The sequence below is a fragment of the Arvicola amphibius genome, chromosome 11 (assembly GCF_903992535.2).
Source record: "Arvicola amphibius chromosome 11, mArvAmp1.2, whole genome shotgun sequence".
In the NCBI taxonomy this organism is placed as follows: Eukaryota; Metazoa; Chordata; class Mammalia; order Rodentia; family Cricetidae; genus Arvicola; species Arvicola amphibius.
In genome coordinates, this window is record NC_052057.2 from 74,114,303 (window position 1) to 74,134,263 (window position 19,961).

General features: G+C 42.2%; 1 protein-coding gene across 1 annotated transcript; it reads left to right on the top strand.

Annotated features, from left to right (window-relative positions):
* The first annotated feature begins 14,629 nt into the window (after window positions 1-14,629).
* On the top strand, window positions 14,630-19,055 carry Tcf24 (transcription factor 24). The gene is made up of 3 exons (XM_038346961.1): window positions 14,630-14,726; window positions 14,846-15,264; window positions 18,942-19,055. Exons 2-3 carry the CDS (start codon window positions 14,878-14,880, stop codon window positions 19,053-19,055), a joined length of 501 nt encoding a protein of 166 aa, XP_038202889.1. The 5' UTR covers window positions 14,630-14,726; window positions 14,846-14,877.
* The last annotated feature ends 906 nt before the right edge of the window (window positions 19,056-19,961 follow it).

Genomic DNA, 19,961 nt, shown 5'->3' on the forward strand with positions numbered 1-19,961 from the left:
ATGTTCGGTGATGTACGTGTGGGTTGCAGGCGTTGTCTTCAGCAGTGGAGCCCACCGTCAGTTCACGGAGAGCAACCAGCAGCCTGTGCCTGTGATATTTGGGGGCTCCCCTGGTGCCTCTCTGGCAGCAAATCAGGATGTAACCCATTCCTGGCACCGCTATTTTTGTAGTTAGCCTAGAATTCATTATAGTAGCCAGGCTGTCCTCAAACCCATGGTAATCTTCCTGCCTCAACTTTTGGAATGATAGGATTAGCTATCTAGCTAGCATGTCTAAGGTATTTTTAAGAAGGACTGTAGCTTATGATGTAATATGTACTATAAGCCAGAAGTATATATTTTTATTTTAATATTTATACATACATACTGTATATGGTTTATTTGCTTTTTTAAGACAGGGTTTCTCTGTGTAGCCCAGGATATCCCAGAACTAGCTCTGTAGAACAGGCTGGCCTTGAACTCACAGAGATCTGCCTGTCTCTGCCTCCCCAGTCCTGGAACTAAAGATGTGTGCCATTACCGTTTGACTGTGCTGTATTTTTAACATTCCTATCTTCTCCAGAGTTTCTTGATGGGAAAGAAATAAAAAGTCTGGAAAGACAGTTCCTAATGAATTGGAAAGCATCCAAAGAGGCCAAGAAAGCCAGCAAGAAGAGGAGCAGTAAGAATGAGAACCCGAGCGACTCCTTCATAAGTGAGTGCCCATCGCTGCCTACCTCCTCCAGCTGGGGAGCGTCCAAAAATACGGGAAACAGGAGGGACGTGGAGCTAAGGGTTTTACGGTGGTGCTTTTAGACACTGGAAGTGTATTCAGCAACCTCGATGTCAACAGAGGTACATAGAGTTACTAGGAACTTCTGCCAGCAATGAAAATGGTAACCAGAAGGAACAATCCCTGCGCCAGGCTCACATTGGCCGTGCCTGTGTCAGCCACAAACATAGTCATATTATGAGTTCAGGGAGAGCGACCTTCTGTTCCAGCAAAGTGTGTAATATCAGTTGCACGAGTGAGAAAACAGTAGAGGTAAAATTGTGAAACCGAAGTCACTATAGAGTTAACATTAGTGCAAATAATCAATTTTTGTCACTAGGATAAAAAATTAAAATGTGTCACACATAGTTGCTCACACCCATAATCCCAGCATTCAGGAAGCCGAGACAGAAGGATCACAATAAGTTTAAGATCAGACTGAGTTACACAGTGAATTCCAAGACAGTCTAGGCAACAGAGTGAGACCCTCTCAAATATATATCACATAATGATAATAATATAAATGATAAACACATAAATATTAAAATTAAATACATTAACCGTATTTGACCTACACTTTGTGGCCGGTCCTCTTATGCACACACGCTAAAGCCTAAATGTTTGATTATAATATGCTATGGCTGTGTTAGAAAGGACACACCAGCCTTTGCCTAATTCATGCAACTAGATATAGAGTAATGTAACAATTGCCTTGCTGTATTAGGATGCTCACTAGACTTGACCCCGCAGAGTCTGCAGTGGAGCAAGCCTCTTCTGCACACAACAGCCTGCATCTCAGCATTTGCCCACAACTCACTCTTCTTGGCAGTTTTGGATGAAAAGAACAGAAGCATCCTGGAGGGGCTGTTAGGCCCAGGGAGGGACATGGGGGCACGACATTGCCATGGAGAGCACAGCGTCTGCCCCTCCAGCACAGGCTGAGGTGAGGAAGGTGGCAGTGGAAACACCTGGAGGTGATCTTGCTGTGTCACACCTCTGAATATGGGCTATTGAAAATCACCCAGGAGAACTGGGACTTGGCTAGGTGACAGAATGTCAATGATTGACACTGAGCTGGCCATGCGCACTTTTCACGGTCTGAGACTTGTGCGACACACAGGAGGCATTTCTGCTGTTCTTCCTCCTGGGTGTATTGTAACCTTGTAGCCCTGCATAGGAGTGGTGGTACACACTCATTCTCCTAGATATCTAGAAGGCTAGGGCAGGAAGGTTTCAAGTTTGAGACCGACCTGGGCAAATTATCCTGTCTCAAAATAAGGAAGAGCTGGGAATGCTAGCTCAGTGGTAGAACACCGTGTGTGGAGCTCTGGCTTTAGTTTCTTGTCACACACTCACACGCACGCGCGCACACACACACACACATACACTCATGCACACATGCACGCGCACGCACACACATACTTCAGCATTTTATGGCTTTCAGTATTACATCAAAACACATTATTAATATTGAAGTACCCACAGGATTAAACATTGGCCTTTACCCAAAAACTAGGCCTATGCTAAAAAATAATATTCATTTTGTCGTCATAGATTTCAAATGTTTTTTTGTAGTACACAGACAACTAAGTGAATTTTAACTTCTTCAATGAAATTTGGTGAAATAATAGACATTATAATGTGCCTTAAAGCCTCCAACCTTTGAAATTAATCATTTAATTTTCTCAAAGGAACCCTAATTAATCTCTCTATAATTAGTGTGTCTAAAACTAACAATGCCCTCTTTAAAGTTACATGAAAACACCCACAATAAAGTATCTAAAGCAGAGGTTAGAAAACTGCCCCATTCACCAAAGTATCCAGAGTCAGGTACTCAGAGATAAGCCCACCTGGGAAGGTAAAACCCCTGTATTCTGAACATTGGAAAGCAATGATAAAAGAAACTAAACAGGACACAAAAGAAAAGCCATTCCATGTTTGTGAAACAAATGAAGACTTAAAAGTTATGATATCTGTCCGACCCAACATGATCTACAGATTTAATGCAATCCCTGTCAAGATCACAATGGCAGCTTTTACAAAAATAAGAAAAACATTCTAAATTCATATAAAGCCACAAAGATCACAGATAACCAAATCAGTCTTGAGGAAGAAGAAAGCTAGAGGCACCATAGCTTCTGACTTCAAATATACTACAAAATTTAGTAGACAAAACAGTATGAAACCAAGAGAAGACAAACCTAGAGCAATAGGCAACACAAGTTGCACAAATGAAGCCACAAATATACATGGGTTATTTTGACAAAGAAACTTCTACAACTCAGTAGCAAAGAAATATTAATAACCTGATTTCAAAATAAATTAAGGACTTGAGTGAACATTTCTGAAAAGACATTAAAAATGACCAGCATCATAAAGTTAGTGTCCATGAAGATACTACATGACTACATCAGTAGTCATGATGGCAAGTTTTCACGTCAGCCAGAATGGCTGTTATTTAAAGAAATGTGTGTATATGTAAGGAGGGCGGGGGTGGGGGTAACTGGAGAGATGGCTCACCAGCTAAGAGCATGCTTCTTTCCAGGCATGAACATGGTACATATACACACATGCAGGTAAAACACACACACACACACACACACACACACACACACACACACACACACACACATCCAGCATGGTAATCAAAGCACTTAGGAGAGAAGATAAGAGTATCAGGAGTTCAGGACCAGCCTCAGGTACACGAAACCTAGTCTCAAACAAAACAAAAGCAGCAGGTGTTAACGATGATGAAGAACATGTGAGTTACTTCCTTCGTTGTGTGTTTAAGCATAAATTGGAAGGATTTATGTTAGCTCATAAAATCAGAGGGCTATTTGCGCCCATGGCTGCCCCAGCCGTGTGTGCAGGCAGAGCATTGTAGCAGTAGAGCAGTCTTTGGACGTGGTTCTTCACTTCTTGGTAGACAGGAACAGAGAAAAGGAAACAAAGAAGTCAGGGCAAGTTAGGGTCACTAAGGACATGTCCCCAGTGACCTACTTCCTCCTGTCAAGCATTGCTTCCTACTTTTTAGCCATCTCCCCAGAATGCTATCAGATCACAGATCCACCCTGCATTAGGAGGCCTGGGCGTCTAATTGTCCCTGTGAACACTGCCACAGATGTGTGCTTCCCTAGTCCTCTAGCCATTTCTTTTAATGTTTGTGTGTGTGCACACACGTGTGTGCAGGTGCCCATGGGGGGCCACAAGAGTGTAGGTTCCTGGGAGCGGGAGTTACAGACATTTGTCATCTGCCCAGTGTAGACCCTGGCAGTTGGAATTAGAGGTAAACAAGGCAGTTCCCACTAGAAGGGACATCACGCTGGAAACCGTATGTGATATAGAATGATAATTGTTCAAGTAAAGGTATAAGCACGTCCCAACAACATGACCGATCCATGCCTTAAAGGTTACTTTGAGAATAAATTTAAGTCAGTAGATGTTTATATTAATGCTAGCATGTCCATTTTCTTTATAAGAACTTTGAACTTTCCTGTATGGTTTTTCTATATAAAAGTCTGTATTTTATTTTGATTATTAATTTGTTAATGATTTAATGTGGGTTTGTCTTTGTTTAATTTCAATCCATAACATATAATTTAAGATACTAATATATGTCATTTGATAATCTAGTAATTAGTTTCAAAACAGGATGCTTTTAATTCTTTGTATACTACAGGTAACTTTGAAACAATACATCACATAGTTCCTGTTTATTACCCACAGGTGGGTAAGCCAAAGGTAGTCTTTTTCTCTGACGCACAGAGATACTTAGCAAGTGCAAATCCATCTTCAGAATGTTCCCAAGAAGATAAAACTAAAATTACTGAAGACATGGGGTAGGTTCTTTCAAATGTTTGGTCTTTCTCTTTTCAGGGGAGCGGGGTGGCCATGTAGAGGGGTGGTCCTAGCCATCTGTTCTCAGCCACAGCTTCAGTGCTGGTTGTCATCCAACTTGAAGGGGGGGGGGGTGGAGGATGGTTCTGAAAGGTTGGGAGTTGACTTGATGCACACAGTGAGGTAAAGGCAGGGGCAGGAAAGTCCCTGAAGATGTGGCTGAAGATGTCTGAACGATCAGGGGGAAAGGCTCTTCTCAGGGAAGGGGAGGCCCCAGGTGATGACGGCTCCGGTGGATGGGGTGTGGAAGGAAGAGGGTGTGGCAGGTGGGGGTAGAAAGAGGAGCCCAAAGGAGAAGATAGAATGCTTTCCTCTGCCCCAAGCCACAAGTTCTGATCCTGCTCTCTGAAGACACTAGAGGTTTCATTCACCCCTAAGGGGTTCATGAGAAAAAGTTTGAGTCTGCACTCCAAGCTTTGATTCTATACTCAGTTCAGTTCTGAATAAGTCTGTTATGAACCTCCTAATGAGAAAACAGCTGTTTGGGTTTTACAAAAAAAAAAATGATACTGTTTTTATAGAAAGTTACACCATTCTGGGAAATATTCATTTAATCTAAAATATATTTTACATACATTAAGCAACACAACACAAACAGTTCAAACAAGAAGTGTGCTATGATAAGGCAGAACTACAGTCCCAGAATGCCAGAGGTTGAAGCAGGATGACTAGGTGTTCAAGGTTGTCATCAGCTACACAACAAGTTCAAGACCAGCCTGAGCTAGAAAAAAAAAAGATCCTGTCTTTAAAAAATAAAATCAAATTAGACAATCCGAATCTCACGTATTTTGCAAGCCAGGTGGGAGCCAGGTCTGCCACAATTGTTGTGTATGTTGGCAGTGCTATGGGCATCGTTAGCCAGAGAGATACTAACACAATCTATATTTTGATTTTTTTGTTGTTGTTGTTATTTTGTCTTTTTTAAAATTCCCCCTCCAGAGCTGAGGATCGAACCCAGGGCCTTGTGCATGCTAGGCAAACGCTTTACCACTGAGCTAAATCCCAAACTCCCAGTCTATACATTCTATTTCAACCTTTTTTCCCATTTATTTTCAGATTTCCGTTTATTGGTTCAGTCTCCCTCCCCTCCTGGGATGAACCGAGGGCCTCAGTCACAGCAGAGGAGCATCTACCATTGGGCCATAGCACAGTCCCTCTTTTGCTCTTATAGTCAACCCCGTGTTTGTTTTGCTGCTCCCCCAATCATACGGGAGTGCTCAGCATACTATATGAAAGGCAATACATAGTGCACTGAGAAAGTCTCAGAGCGGGTGGAGGTACTGTTGTACTGAGAGAGGCGGGCCGCTTCCCGCCACCCGGCTCCTTGCCACCTGGCTAGCTTTACCCGAAATAACAACACACAAATTGTATTCTTTTAAACACTGTCTGGCCCATTAGTTTCAGCCTCTTACTCACATCTTGACTAACCTATATCTAATAATGTAACAACACGAGTGGTGTCTTACCGGGAAATATTCAGCATGTCTGACCTGGCGGCTGGCTTCATCGCATCTGTCTCCCTGAGGAGAGGCACGGCAGTCTGGCTAACTTAGGAGAGGCGTGGCATCTGACTGAGCCATCTACCTCACTTCCTTCTTCCTGTTCTGTCTACTCCACCCACCTAAGGGCGGACCTATTAAATGGGCCAAGGCAGTTTCTTTATTAGCCAATAAGAATCCTCCATCATTTCCCCTTTCTCTGTTTAAACAAAAAAAAAAAAAGGGCTTTAACTTTAACATAGTAAAATTACATATGACAAAATAGTTATCAAGTTAGAATTACAGTTACAATATTTACATCCATTTTATCTTTTACCATAACAAAGGAAAATAACTATCTATTCTTCAACTCCATCAAAGATTCCAGAAGGATATAATATTACCTAAGTAAATGAGAAGTAAGCAACTTATAAAACTCTAGAAATCACAGAGACATCTAGCTGCCTGGACAGTCACCTAAAGTTTCTCTGTACCATTGGGGCATCCATCTTCGGCCTTCAGGCCCATAGTATCCAGAGACATTTCCAAGAAGCAGGAAATTCCAAAGACAGTTCAGTCACTTTCTGCTGTGTCCTGCAGAATGTCTCACAGACTCTTTCACAAATCAGGAACCCCGAAAGACCATCTCACCTTTAGACAAGTTCAGCAGTTCTCTCTCTGAGGGTTCTTTGTGTCCAGTTTATGCAATAGTCCAGGCAAGAGCAGTTTCTTGCCCAAATGGCTATCAAAGTCCATAAGGAGCCTCTTTGATGCCCATCTTTCTCTTGAAGTAGACTGGTGCTGCCAGGAGCAGATGTGTCTCATTGTCATGAAAAGCCCTAAGTTATTAAAACATTTAAAATGCCATATTCTATAGTCTTTGAAAGATATGAAGAATGCCTTTTTAACTTAAATATATCTCTATATATCTAGAAAATCTAACTTACATGATTATAAGCTTTACTATTATCGATGATTATCCATTAACAACCTATATTTCTTAATTATACATTACATTTTTAAAATGAACTACACAATCACAATACCTTAATCAGTATCAGAAATACATATACATATAGCAAAATTGACCTTAAATTTAAATCACTAAAGCAAAATCCATATCAATGCAAATGATTCATATCTATATCATACTGTGGGTGTTTTCCTCTTCCCAGAACTGCCACCCACTGAAGGGCAGGTGGGTCTGTCATGTGATACTCCTTTCAGGGTCCTGTCTGTCAGTGGTGACTTGACAATCTCTAGCCAAGCTCACCAGACGAAGCCCTGTGAGCAGTACTGGGGCCCTCCCTGTCCTATGCCTCCCCCAATAGAGCAGCTCAGGACTCCTGCAGTGCAGACTTAGGTGCAGGGCCTCCATAAGTACCGTTGGTTGTAATGCGTCTTTTTCTGTCTTGCCTTCAGCTCCCAAAGAATGACATGGAGACTTGTTAGTAATTATGAAAGCTCAGTTAGCTTAGGTTTGTTCCTAACTAGTTCTTGTAACTTAAATTAACTCATATTTTTAATCTGCGATCAGTTTGGGGGCTCAATGCCTCATCTCTCTCTACCTCCATACTGACCATCCTGCCTTCTCTACCCTGACTGGTGTTTCCTAGATTCATCTCCTCTTCCCGTGTCTCTGCCCGGAAGTCCCACCTATACCTCCTGCCTAGCCATTGGCCATTCAGCTCTTTATTAAACCAATCACAGCAACACATCTTCACACAGTGTACAAATATCCCACAACAGGCGCTATGCCACAAGATGGATAAAACAACAGGGATAATATACACAGCCTCAAGAAACAATGTTGGTGCATTTTATACATTACCACGGAGTAATTGGATCTGTAGTGAGCCGTGGCACACAACACACGTTCTTCATCCATATGCAAAGTCCACATCATTAGAAGTAATGAAGCAGCGAGTGGCGGCCTCCCGTTCTTCTAACTAGGACCTCAGAACAAAGGCGTTCTTTCATCTGACAGCTCCCTCTCCGCTGCGAAGATAAACTGTCCTAAACCCAGAACAAGGGCCCTGTAGGACCTTGTGAAACTGATCGTGTCCAATTGAATTTTCAGTTTTATCCGGTGGGGGAAAATGTTATGCAAATGTTCCCTTTTAGATGCGTCTTATTTCCTCAGGTAGCCTTTTCTTTGAAAACATGCCACGTATTGCTTTCAGTGGCTCCAAAGGTTTAAGTCTGATTGGATGGTAATATTAGTTACGTCTCTCTCTAATAAAAGGTGATCAACTGTATCATGAAACTTCCTCAAAGTGCTTCATAAAAGGTTTTTTTAGGTATGCCTGTTGCTCGAATTTTAGTAATTTGTGGAGGGAACCTTTTTATTTGCTCACATGACCTAGTTTCCATTTTTGTTTCCATATCATGATTCATATATGTAATTTTCATTTTAATTGAGCTATACCACACACACAAGGCAGAAGGTGAACGCGTGACCCAGCACTGCCATCTGAGTGCAGCCATGCAACCTTTAGTAAATTAATGTCAAAAACAAACAACCAAACAAAAACCCCTAAAGCACAGTGAGGTTAAAGTTGGAAGATTGGTAAAGTACTAGAAACAAAGTATTAATCATTTGGCCTGGGGGCTGGAGAGATGGCTCAGCATTGTCTCCTTCCAAAGGACCCAGGTTCAATTCCCAGCACCCACATGGCAGTTCACAACTGTCTGTAACCCAGTTCCAGAGGATCTGACACCCTTGCAAGACATACGTGTAGGCAAAACACCAATGCACATGAAATAAAAATAAATAAATCATTAAAAAGAAAAGAAAAAATACAAAAAAATTTCTAAAAACATCTTTCCTGGAAAATAATAATTTGGCCGGGAGTGTGAGCTCAATGGAAGAGCATATTTACCCAGCGTGATGTGTTTACCTAGTGCGAGCACACACACACACACACAGCAAAAAAATCCATCTGAACATAAACACAAAGATCAGATTTTCAGTTTCTAAGAAAATCTATCCAAGCAACCCTTTCCTTTAACTATTTTAAAGGTGAGAATGAGCCGGCATCCCTAATATATTTTTACAAGCTATATTTAACACTCCAGGTAAGGCGCCTGCAGAGAGGTAGAGAACAGTACAGGTTCCAAAAGCAACAATCTGCTGCCCACTCCTCGAGGCTCTGCACCCTGGGAGTTGTTCCTGTATGCAAAGCAGAGCACGGCGAAGCAACATGTGTCCGAAGACGGGAATGTTTTCCCTGTCTCTTATAAATGCATGCCGTCTACGTGTGTATATTTACACAAGCCTGCTTTCCCTGCAGGGAGAGAGAAGGCAGACGTATTGACGTTGTTTGTGACCCTCAAACTGAACTTGATGCCATCAAAGTGCACTTTAATTAAAGATTAGGTCTAAACTATTCTTTATTTAAAGGCCAATTCTGAACAAATGCCTTTACTGTTCAATTAAAAATAACGTATGGTATTAAATAAACGGGAGCGGAACACATTATTGCTTTCCTCTGTATTTGTCACGGTAAGCACTTCTGACAGATGTTTCCTCCCTTTCCAAATAGGCGAGGGGGAGCTTGAACTCCGGTGATTTAAAAATAGACATTAAATCATGTATGGTGCTCCTAAGCTCCACTGAGAACACTGTAAAGCACCATACCATGAAGACGGTGAACGGTTACTATGCTGATAACCGTGGACCCATGCATTTTACTAATGCAAAAATACCTTTTCAGTGGGTTAGGCTATGGTAGGCTTCAGACATCTTTAAGGGACACACATCCCAGGGACTCGTAATTCACAGGAATATGCCCCCTCTGTTTTGGCTATTTATGAAATATCCGCTTAAAATATTTAAGAGTCTTTGAATTAAAAGTGGATTCTAATAGTTTAACTCTCTGGCTTTCACAGCTGGGAAGGGTGTTTTTGAGCAGTTGTAATAACAGGAACTGCAGGAATAGTCTTAGTCTTAAACCCTAGGCTGTGTTCACCTGAACACGCTCCCACAGGCCAAATGCCTGTAGTTTTGTTCATCTTTCCTTCAGTGTATCTAATTTTATGTGCAAACAAACATTGTGTGTCCAGTCGTGGAGATAGTGTAAACATTTGATTTGCAATTCTCAAAGAATTCTCTCAAGAGCAGGATACACCCCCAGGAGCACTGGGGAGGAAGCAACAAAAGATTTTCTGTTCTAACAGACAAAGCTAATGTTCGGAAATTCTGGCTTCAGCACTACCAATAGCTTACTCCATAAACAAGTTATAGAAACCTAATTTAAGCTGGGTGGTGGTGGCGCACGCCTTTAATCCCAGCACTCAGGAGGCAGAGGCAGGTGGATCTCTGTGAGTTCAAGGCCTGCCTGGTCTACAAAGTGAGTTCCAGAACACCTGAGACTGTTACAGAGAAACAGTCTTTAAAAATGAACAAATAAATAAAAGAAATAAAAATGGTCTCTAAATACCGATTAGAGATGGAACTGCTAGAACTCATACATTAAAAATTGGAATGCAAAATCAGGAGGCCCTTAGCACAATTGTTTGCTGCATTGTAAAGTTAAATATACAGTCCAAGAAATTTTCCTAGGGAAATGAAAATCTATACTCAAGAGAAACTCTACCTGGGTGTTTAGAAAGGTCTATTTGTAATCATTAAATATTTAAGACAAATATATCTATGTATATGTATACATGTATGTACACACACACACACACACACACACAAAATACCTACTAAGAACTTTACTCAGCAATGAGAGAGAGTGAACCACTCAACATGAATGGGTTTCAAATATGTCGGTAGGTGAGAGTAGCTAGACTTTAAAGGAGACCTACTATGTGCTTCTACTTGTGGGGTGTTCTGGCAGAAGGGGATCCACGGTGACAGAAAATGGACAGGACTTGCCGGGAACTAACGGGAGTGTGTCGACTAAGAAAAGGGAATTGCTGCAGATTTGGGGGTGTCCTGTGTCCTTATTCTGATGGCAGTTATAGTACTGTATACATCTCCCCAGGCTTGCTGAACTATCCACTCAAAGGATAAAGATCCCTCTGTAAAGCTCTGGCTGTCCTGGGACTTGAAATGTAGATCAGGCTGGTCTCAAACTCACAGATCTGTCTGCCTGCCTGCCTGCCTGCCTGCCTGCCTCCTGGGTGCTGGGATTAAACCACCAGACCAGCTAAAAGTTATTCCTTAAACAATGAGGGAAATAGTTGGAACCAATTTATTTAATAGATACAAAATATATGTATAGTATAAAATGTTTAAACATTTTATTCTCTACTATGTGATATTGATATTTGCTTTTTAGCTTTTATTATAAAGACAGTCTTTTTATATTTATTGAGCTGTACATTTTTCTCTGCTCCCCTCCCTGCCTCTCCCCTCCCCCCTTCAACCTTCCCCTAAGGTCCTCATGCTCCCAGTTTACTCAGGAGATCTTGTCTTTTTCTACTTTCTACTTCCCATGTAGATTAGATCTATGTAAGTCTCTCTTAGTGTCCTCATTGTTGTCTAAGTTCTCTGGGATTGTGGTTTGTAGCCTGGCTTTCTTTGCTTTATGTTTAAAAACCTCCTATGAGTGAGTACATGTGATAATTGTCTTTCTGTGTCTGGGTTACCTCACTCAAAATAATGTTTTCTAGCTCCATCCATTTGCCTGCAAAATTCAAGATGTTATTTTTTTCTGCTATGTAGTACTCCATTGTACCACGTTTTCCTTATCCATTCTTCAGTCGAGGGACATTTAGGTTGTTTCCAGGTTCTGGCTATGACAAAGCTGCTATAGCTGAGCACATGCCCTTGTGGCATGATTGAGCATCCTTTGGATATATACCCAAAAGTGGTATTACTGGGTCTTGGGGAAGGTTGTTTCCTAATTTTCTGAGAAATCACCACACTGACATCCAAATGGGCTGTACCAGCTTGCATTCCCACCAGCAATGCAGAAGTGTTCCCTTTACCCCACAATCTCTCCAGCATAAGTTTTCATCAGTGTTTTTGATCTTGGCCATTCTTACAGGTGTAAAATTGTTGTTTTGATTTGCATTTCTCTGATGACTAAGGATGTTGAACATTTCCTTAAGTGTCTTTCAGCCATTTTAGATTCCTCTGTTGAGAGTTCTCTGTTTAGGTCTGTACTCCATTTTCTTATTGGATTATGTGTTCTTTTGGTGTCCAATTTCTTGAGTTCTTTGTATATTTTGGAGATCAGACCTCTGTCTGATGTGGGGTTAGTGAAGATCTTTTCCCATCTGTAGGCTGTCATTTTGTCTTGTTGACTGTGTCCTTTGCTTTACAGAAGCTTTGCAGTTTCAGGAGGTCCCATTTATTGTTTCTCTCAGTGTCTGTGCTGCTGGGGTTATATTTAGGAAGTGGTTCCCTGTGTCAGTGCGTTCAAGTGTACTTCCCACTTTCTCTTCTGTAAGGTTTAGTGTGGCTGGCTTTATGTTGAAGTCTTTGATCCATTTGGACTTGAGTTTTGTGAATGGTGATAGATATGGGTCTATTTTCATTCTTCTACATGTTGATATCCAGTTATGCCAGCACCACTTGTTAAATATGCTTTCTTTTTCCATTTGATATTTTATAAAGACAATCTTAACATTACAACTTGGCATATTTAAAAGACTTAAAAATAATTCTAAGACTTACACCACACTCAATGAATAAAATCTACAGCATTCTAAAGTCATACTTTTGGAAAACTAGACAAGTAAGAACTTCAGAGAGAAATACACTATGAACATATATTTGGAGTGCTAATAAGGTGTCAATCAATCTAAAAATATGCATCTTAATAATAGACACCAGACTATTTTGTAACATGCACTCAATAGTATGGCAAAGACAATCTACTTGGTTTGACCCATGCCTTAGCCATCTACTAGGTATGCTTCTGGATGTGCTGCCCAATTCCTGAGAACCCTTTTCCTCCAAACTATAAAATCCTCAGTTTTTGTAAAGGCGAAATGAGAAGCTACCTAAAGAGTACTCGATAAATGAAAAGTGCCATCTGGCTCCCATTGCTTACTTGTTATGTGATAGCAGAGATTTAGGATTACCTATATTTAAAGCGACTGGAAATACTAGCTTCTTTCGGGAATTTGGAATGCCTACAAGCGCAGATGGAACAAAACGGAGAGGCTGGGGGTCTGGTCTGTGACATCAGCCCTTTGTCCCACAGCTGTCTAGGGCACACAGGCAGCAGGAAAGCAGCAAGCCAGGCTAGACCGAGGCCTTGAGATGTAAGGTAAAAGTTAGGGAGCTTCCAGCACCTCTCCATGGTCACAACCGGTCTCCTTATTTCCATGTAGCTCTCAAAGCAGGAAATGTTTTGTTTCTGCTTTCTTTTAAAGCCTGACTAGCTATGAACCTTTACCAACGGTTAGGGTGTCCTGGGTTCTATTGTCTTTTTTTTTCATATCAAGTCAATTAAATGCTGGCGCATATTGTTTTTGTTTGAAAATACAGGAATATGTCCTTGAAGGAATCTGAAAGCTTGGTAACAAAAAGCGATATCCACGAACCTCACCTCCGAAACCCAAAAGTAAAGGAACATTTGTATGAGGAAAAGGAGTCTGTTGAGCCTGGCGTGATTTGATTTCTTCCTAGAACTAGCAACAGCGTGGCGTGAGGGTTTGTAGAGCGGTTATCTCGGTGTGTACCTTCTTGTTTGGTTTGTTTCTTTATTGAATCTGAGACTTTCCGTGTGTGAACTCCGGGATCTATTTACTTTATTAGTTGTTAAATAAAATTTACCAAGAAATACAATGTAGTTTCTTATTCCATACGAGTCCTTGAATCAAGGTAATCTGAGCATGCTTTCTAAAGCGTAAAACCTACTACTGCCTAAGAATCACCCTGGTTCACGTCCGGTTCATCGCAGTGTAAGTAGTGCAGTTTGGTAATCCCGACGTGAAAAGTCAGAAATCTGCTGGGAAATGTTCAAGAATCTATTATAAGTGAGCAGTGTCCTCTGTGACAGTTTATAGCTGATGCTCTGGGCCCCCGGCTTAGAGCCTGTCTGACGGGGCTGCTGCTGGGACCGGGTCCCCTTCGCCGCAAAGGCGGGTGCAGGCTGCAGAGCTGGGACCCGCAGATGCGGGGACCGGGGTTTCTCCCAGGTCGGTCTGAGTCGGTGAGCGAAGGTGCGAAGACAGGAAAGGGGCGATGGCGGGGTCTCTGGGTCACGGTGTCCCGAGGAAGGGTTCTACTGCATAAACAGAGGGCGGAGCTGCTCCTCAAGGGGAAAGCCAAGCTGAACTAAACCGAGGGGTCCCGCCCGAGTCCGCCTGCCGCGACCCGGCTCCGCGCTTCCCGGTCGGAGGGGCGGGGCCAGGTGTCCGTCCCACCCCCCGACCGGTTTGATTGATGAGTCTGTCCGCCGAGGGGGCGGCTCCGCGACACTGTCGCCCCTAGCCCAGGGGCTCGGGTGGGCGCGCGTCTCGGCCCGACGTGACTGTGAGAGTCTCCCACTTGCTGGCTTTGGGCACCCGCATAAAAGGCGGCAGCAGAGGCTAGACGGGGATGGAGTGACCTGCTCGACGTCCCTGGTCGCCTAGCACTGCTCAGCGGAGCTCTGCACAGCCGCTGCGGGGAAAGGTGCGGAGGCAAGTCCGAGGTGAGGCGGGGGTCCCGCAGCACCATGTCCCCGGGCGGGAGGGAGGGAGAGATGTCTCTGCGGGGACGGGAGGCTGAGCCGGTGATGCCGGGTCTCACGGCCGCCCCGCTCCCTTGCAGCGCTCGCCGCGGGAGCCGGAGCCAGAGCCGCTATGGAGCGCGGCCGTCCCGCCAGCAGCCCACGCAGCGCCGAGCCCGCCGCATCGGCCGCCGCCGCCGGCGACTCGAGCCCGGGACGGACCGGCGCCGGGCAGACAGGCTCCGGCGGGGTCGTCGCGCGCTCCGGGAGTGGCCGACCTGCAGCCGCGAACGCCGCTCGGGAGCGCAGCCGCGTGCAGACCCTGCGGCACGCCTTCCTGGAGCTGCAGCGCACACTGCCGTCAGTGCCGCCCGACACCAAGCTGTCCAAGTTGGACGTGCTGCTGCTGGCCACCACCTACATCGCCCACCTCACCCGCAGCCTGCAGGATGACAACGAGGCGCCGGGAGACCCCAGACTGGGCGCCTTGCGAGGCGACGGCTACCTGCACCCAGTTAAGGTAGGCAACACCCGGGTTGGAATCCCGGGAGTCGCCCTGTCGCCGCGGGAACAGATGCTACGGAGCTGGCAGTCCTCCCCGTCAGGCAGAAACACCTGGGCCTGCGGGCGATGGTGACAAGGTCCCCAATACAAGAGGCTGGCTCTTAACAGTTTGTAATAAGGAAACTGGGGCTTTTGACCCTAGCTGGTCTCGTGGATCTCTCTAGCCTCTTAAAGATTTTCGCTCAGATGGAGAAGCTGTTATTCATTCTAACTACTGGTAACATCTAAGTTCAAGAGTCAAGTGTCTTAACTTCCATATTACATTCCTATTGTCTTTTTATTGAACTATTCCAAAGGCTTCATGAGTTAAATGGAATAGTGAAATTAATTCTTTGCCCCCAAGTAATTGTAAAAAAGGCAAAACAAGCAAACAAATCCCCCAAAATTTGTCAAAAATCAGTAAAAATAATAATAAAAATAAACAAATGAGACCATTCTACATTCCCATAGAGTAAAATTTCAATCACAGTTAATTAGACTAGACGGCTACCAACAATGTTAGAAAAATCCCGTAATGTTTCATGTAACTGTCATACTAGATTGCCATGTATGTTGAGTGAATTGGTCTGTATTCAAACTAGCCAAGAGAACCCATTTTGCACGATTTCCTTACATCTCCATGGGTCGGCCATGAGTGTGACGAATGGTAGCCTCTGCATCATCTTTTCTGGATATGTTTTTTGAAACCTTCCTTTGAAAGAATACGCCTTTCGCTTCTAAATGAAGAATCTCTGTGTTCGCTCAGTTCAAATGCTCACATTTTTGTCCCGCTATTCTGAAAATGAACACAAACACACACAATTAGAATGTAATCTTAAGTATCTAAGCGTTGAATAAATTATTGAGTAACAAAAATGAGGAATTACATTTTGTTGAAATGAATAAAACCCATTCTCTAACATTACTTGTACTTAAAATTATAGAGTGCCTTTTAAGAGAACTTTCTGTGAGAACGCTGTTGGTGCAGTTCAAATGGTACGCGGGGAAAAGTGAGATGTTGTTTGTAACAACGAAGGAACCCATTCTGTCCCTAAATCTTATAGCACACGAACTGAAAAGTCGCTTATTGCAATTAAGAATTTTGTATCGCAGTCATTTTAAGTCTAAAATGACTATTCAAATATACCACAAATAGTTTTCTTTGACTTGATATTTGCCATATATTCAGAAACTTTATTTAGATGTTAAGATTCAATGCCAGAAGTAGAAATCAAATGCCTCCCTTGTAGTTGATAAAATTTAGAATGAGGTCAAGTATTTCTCCTCAGTGTCCCCCACGGTTTTCTCCAATGGAAAACGCTAGAGAGGTCGGTGCTGGAAAGGGGCAGAGCGAGCCTCATACTTGACCCATATGCCAAACGTTTCTGTAGACACAAATGTTTGCGGAAAATCAATCTAACTTGATGTCTGATTTTAAAAGACAGTGTCCATAATATCTAAATTTCTAAACCCAGAGAAAATTCTGGAAGGCCAAAGATTATCTCATAAGAATGAAATTGATGATAGTTAACAGTTCGGAATGGGTGTGCTTTAAAATCAAACATTTGGTTTAATACTATGTAGAAATCTCTGCTCTAGGACAGAGAATACAACTGTTAGACAGACTTAATCCCTGCCCTAAATGAATACAACATAAAGTTAAAAATATAAATTATAATATATTACTATAGAGAAGATATTATATTTATTAAGAAAAACAGGCTAAACCACGAGCTGTGGAGTTTCAGAAGACAGAAACTTTACATACTTAGTTGAAGATTGCCTGCCTCTATCTTATGGACACTGTAGAAATTTTTAAACATTAAGTCTGTCCTTAATATGAAGGTAATAAAAATATTCTGAGCATTTTAAAATTCAGGTTAAGTAAAGCCTCACTATAAACTATCATATATAATCCTTAGTGGGTGCTCTGAAATCACTGTTTTCCTGTAAGACACAGCACTAAGTACTCAGAAATTACTAGAACTATTTAAACAGATATTCCAGTCTGTCACTTTGAATCAGCTATCATTTTTACCGATGTTATGGGCCTGTTAAAATGACTGGAGACTTGAGTATCACAGAAGATGATGATCGGGGTGGAACTCATGGTTAGCATCTGCAAGGCCCTGGGTTCTGTGCATTAAACTGGAAGAGAGTTTGAAGAAGGAGACCTTTGGGCTAGAGAGATGGCTCAGTGGTTAAGGGCACTGACTGCTCTTCAAACCCAGGTTCGAATCCCAGCACCCACATGCAACTTAACACTGTAACTTCAAGATACACACTTTCACAGACGTACCTGCAGGCACAACACCTGTGCATATACAATAAAAGTAAATAAATAAAAAAGGACTTTTGCAGCATGACTTAAACCCACTTTTATCCACTTGGAAAATTAAGACATTACAGTCAGCACTAGGGGCCCAGAGGGACGATTCTCCAGAACAGGAGTGTATTTCAGACCTTTAACTCAGGGAGAAACGCACAGATGACTCTGTTAATTGCCAGGTCCCATGAGAATCCATTGTCCATAACAATGATGAGCAAGAATTTAAAAACTGTGGGGTCTTGTTGTTCATTTAATTAGAATAAGAATGCATTTTTAAAGATCTTCAATTTCAGGTTCAGTTCTGGTTAATTGCTCAATTTTTCTAAGTTTAAACAAAATGACACAATTTCAAGTATACTTTAGAATACAGAAGAAAATATAGTGGCATATACGTGCGGATGAAGATGCCATAGTAAAGTATATTACTTTGTATGCAAGCCTATGGATCTGTATGTAATACATACGATTTAAAGCAAGCTGAAAATAAAATAAATATACCTTAGTAAAGAGAAAATGTTGAGGACTGTATTCGCTAATCATAGCTGGAGAAATTGAAATAGAACTTTCGTGGGCTGCCACAGAAAAGTGACTTTGTGGATAATATCACACAACCACCTACTATCGTTCTTATTTTCATATGATGTGTGAAAATTTTCACATATTTATGAGATACAGTGCTGGGCTTCAGTGTGTGTGTGTGTGTGTGTGTATTATATGATGTCCAAATCAGAATAATCAGAATAATCTCACATCCATCTTTATAGACATTGCCCATTTGTGCTATCAGTATTCTAAATCATTTCCTCGTGTGTATTAGAAAATATCAAGTGCATTACCATCGTCTATGTCACCCGCCGTGAGGCAGGAGACCCAAACAAAAGAATACGAGCTGCTTTGTGAAGCTGCCGGCCGTTGCTGCCCAGGGGCCGCCTAGTCCTTTCTGGGTAATACCTTTCTTGAATGTTTACTGTGTATATAACTGAGCACTGCTTCTTTAGAACTAATGTTTTAAACTTAATTTTGTTTTAGGCTTACCTTGGAATTAAAATAGTGGCGGACTTTCTACATCTGAGCAATATTCGTTCTCCTTAACTTCCTGCAGTTCTCGAACACGCGTGTATATTACTTAGACAGTTATATCAAAGCCGTCTTTGCTTGTGTCGCTGCCATTGCTAAAGTCTCCATCTTGTCCCGTTGACTTTGTGATTAGCGTCCTTACCAGCTACTTAGTGTCTCACTAACATTAGTGTATTTTAAAGTTTAGATATCATGTGCCTACGTTGTGTGTCATAAGACTAAATCTCAGATTCTTCCTCTTTTTTCAGAAGTGGCCCATGCGATCGAGATTGTACATCGGCGCTACTGGTCAGTTTCTGAAGCATTCTGACTCCGGAGAAAAGGCGAATCAGAACAACACGCCAACGGCCTCACAGCCATAGGCTGGCTCCTGGGGGTCTTGTAGAAGGGTGGCTATTGTTTCTAAAGACTGGAATAATTATGTATTTATTGCATTGGACATAACAAATACCATTTTTGAAGTTTACATTAAAACCTGTAGTTGAATGTCAAACTAAATAAATGTGGAGTGGTATAATCAGCCCTATATATATGTGTATATATATATGTGTGTGTGTGTGTATATATATATATATACATATATATATTATTTAGTCATTGTGTCACTGCTACATAGTAGAGAGAAGCTATTAGGAAAAATGAAAGACACACAAAAGCATATAGTTGTGTTCACCCAAAGAATGCTCACATTTCCTTCCATATTTTCTGTAAAAACTGATGTGAATACAGCCCTTCTAGTTTTAAGAAATAAGATACGTGGTGTTGTGTGTCTATAATCCCAGGACTCCAGGATGCAGAGGCAAGTGGATCTCTGTGAGTTCGAGACCAGGCTTCTCTATATAGAAAGTTTGAGGCCAACCAGGGCTACACAGTGAAACCCTGTCTCAAATAAATAAATAAAATGTGTTTATATTAGTATTTAATTTTTGTGAAAGCCAGTGTGTGCTTTGAGTTGGCCATTTCAGTTAGAAGATATAAGATCATTATCCTGCTGGGCTGTGTGCGTGTGTGCATGCCTGCATGCGTGAGTGCGTGTGTGTGTGTGTGTGTGTGTTTAAAGATTGTTGCAGTAACTTCTGTATGTAGTTACTTTTCCCCAATATGAAATATATATGGGGACTGGAGAGATGGCTCAGAGGTTAAGAGCACTGGCTGCTCTTCAGGAGGTCCTGAGTTCAATTCCCAGCAACCACATGGTGGCTCACAACCATCCGTAATGAGATATGGTGCCGTCCTTAGGCCTGCAGGTATATGTGCAGGCAGAACAC